General features: G+C 37.4%; 1 protein-coding gene across 1 annotated transcript; it reads right to left on the bottom strand.

Moving 5' to 3' along the window:
- Positions 1-440: 440 nt before the first annotated feature.
- On the bottom strand, positions 441-2,096 carry LOC308706783 (parvalbumin-2). The gene is made up of 5 exons (XM_081392618.1): positions 2,063-2,096; positions 1,511-1,581; positions 1,287-1,419; positions 1,074-1,183; positions 441-697 (listed from the first exon to the last, which is right to left on the bottom strand). Exons 2-5 carry the CDS (start codon positions 1,569-1,571, stop codon positions 672-674), a joined length of 330 nt encoding a protein of 109 aa, XP_081248744.1. The 5' UTR covers positions 1,572-1,581; positions 2,063-2,096; the 3' UTR covers positions 441-671.
- Between the last annotated feature and the right edge of the window lie 459 nt (positions 2,097-2,555).

Raw genomic sequence — 2,555 nt, 5'->3', positions numbered from 1 at the left:
GGTGTTAAAAGTACACTCAAAAAGAGAAAGTGAGATTCTCCTCCTTTGCTTCAGTCATGTTGTGTCGTGTGTGATATGCCTTTGGGATCTGAGTATAAAGTGACACTCTCACTCAGTCACTGAGAGCTGTAAGTGATGACTGCGCAAGGCTCATTAGCTCACTTCCTGAATGTGTTAGACAGGAGTCACACTTACCCATTCCCTGTTTACATTCAAAAACTGCTAATTCCTCTGTCATTTCAACTAAATGCCTATAGGCCTACTCATTCACACTGCTTGCTAAAATGTTAATGCCTGTGCTTCTTACATGTATCGGTTGTGTCAATGAACCATTGTCGATAGACACTTTTATCTTTTCATAGTAACAGTTTTAACTCTTAAAATAATATTAAAAAAGGATTTATTCCCACATGCGATATTCAGAGATATTGAGCCAAGAATGTTGTTTTACATCAAATGTATTTTTATTTCCTTAAAGTGCAAAAGAGGTTGTAAGCTTGCACACAGTAGGTTTTTACAGAAACAATACAATGCAATGAAACAATATTAATTATAAATAGCTTTTCAAGACATTGAGCGTGCGTTCTTTGCAAGGAGGAGTTCATAAATAAATATAAAAAAGATGATAGGTAAGCAGAGCTCTGGTTCCAAAGACAAGGGTCAATGAATGCTTAGGCCTTTACAAGCAAAGCAAACTCTGTGGAAAGAAAATGATAAAGATAACAATTACAGTCTGAAATTGATCATTTTAACATCTCATTCATATCAGTAAGAACCACTTAAAGCTTAGAAGTACAACCTTCTAACTTGACCTTCTAACTTTTACTGCAGGTCTATAATTGGTTTATCTAGTTGGTTAGCCGCATATACTGTAGCAGGCCTGCTATAAATATAAAACTAGCAACAAAGTCAAGAGCTAAAAATGTAAGATGGAAAAAGATGTTTTGTAACAAAGATTTTTTTAAGCTTCATTGGAATTCATAGGTTTAATCATGTTGTATAATGCTTTGACACCTCAGTACTGTAAAGTCATAAAAAAATGATGAATATGAGATTAAGTAACCAAGGCTTACCATCAACTCCAATCATGCCATCACCATCAGCATCTCCAGCTTTCAGGAAGGCCTTTGTCTCTGCATCACTGAGCGCTCTGGCGCCAGCGGAGAAGTTCTGCAGGAACAGTCTGAAGGGCACAAACAAACAATCAACCTCAAGCATTGTTCCAGGGTTTGAACCAGTAGACACCAGGTCAGTTTATTATGAAAATGATTTAAGACTGGACTTACTTGAGCTCATCCTCCTCAATGAAGCCACTCTTGTCCTGGTCGATGATGTAGAAGGCCTTCTTGATGTCGTCGGGGGTCTTTGCGCTCAGGCCAACCTTGGCGAAGAAGGTCTTGTAGTTGAAGGATTCAGCAGCTGGGATTACACATGAAAATACATAAAAAATCAGCAAATTTATCAATAGTCTATTGTTTTTCTGTGGAGAGTTATAGCAGATGTGTCTTACCAGCACAATCCTTAAGGGCTGCAGCCACATCATCGTCCTTGAGAATACCAGCAAATGCCATTTTGATTTTTCTGGAAATAAGACCCACATAAGATGATGATACATTAAGATGCAAGGTTTTTGACACTCAATTTTGTAAAATCTGAAAAACCAATTATGAAAAATGAACATTTAGCCCCTTTATTCCTAAAAAAAAAAAGCCACAAAGCCACCAAAACACAAATTAACCTTCAATTCTCCCATTACAGTTAAACTTCTTCCTACAGTCAACATATGATCTCTGTTAGGTCATGCGAGAATGCCAGATAATTGGATAATTGGATAAAAAAATGGATAATTGCAAGCTCATCCAAAATCTCAGAAAGTATAGCAGGTCCTTGGTTTGGTTAAGTAAAGAGAGTGGTGTATCATCGCGTTTTCAGTCCTGCTGCAAGTCCGTTTACATCCTCATTTTTGTTCCTCCATTTTTCGTTAATCATATTCCATGGTGATTAGAGCAATTCACCGAGCCCTGGTGTATGATCCTCATGGCCTATCATCCGGTAAACTCACCTTTGCGCTGAGCTGACAACTGTTCCACAGATGTTCGACGACTACCCACGGCACCCATGGGCCCAGCTTTTATACGTTTGTCACTGGGGTTGTAACAGACACCATTTACTTCTGTTGGGTAAGGTTTCGAAAAAAATGTGTCCACTAGTCATTATAGCTCTATTTTTATCCTTTCGAACGGCGATGCTCTGTTTCCTTATGGGAAGCATAGAAGGGACCTCCTAACGCACATCAGTGTTTGCATTTGGGCAATGCCATTTAGTGCTGTAATTCTCATATTAAAAAAATTCTCATATTCTCATGTTATTTTCCAACCACTTGTTTCGGTCGGTCAAATAGAAAATTCCTTTAGAAAGAGGCACAAAAGTTCCTGCTGGATAAAATTAAATTACTATTTTGCTATCTATCTATTTATTTGTTTATAAAGTTCAGTAGCCTACATTAGGATTTAATTATTTATTCTTTTATATGTATTGTTCTCATTTTGTGTTTT

Source organism: Scardinius erythrophthalmus, assembly GCF_964197995.2.
Source record: "Scardinius erythrophthalmus genome assembly, chromosome: 18".
Lineage (NCBI taxonomy): Eukaryota > Metazoa > Chordata > Actinopteri > Cypriniformes > Leuciscidae > Scardinius > Scardinius erythrophthalmus.
The sequence above is the reverse complement of the archived record's forward strand: the minus strand, read 5'-3'. Positions and strand labels throughout refer to the sequence as shown.

Excerpts from the sequence above, each read along its gene's own strand:
- LOC308706783 (XM_081392618.1), bottom strand. The coding sequence starts at position 1,571 with ATGGCATTTGCTGGTATTCTCAAGGACGATGATGTGGCTGCAGCCCTT. Across the intron at positions 1,184-1,286 it reads ATTGAGGAGGATGAGCTCAA|ACTGTTCCTGCAGAACTTCT; the intron begins GTAAGTCCAGTC and ends TGTGCCCTTCAG. Across the intron at positions 698-1,073 it reads TGGCATGATTGGAGTTGATG|AGTTTGCTTTGCTTGTAAAG; the intron begins GTAAGCCTTGGT and ends TTCTTTCCACAG.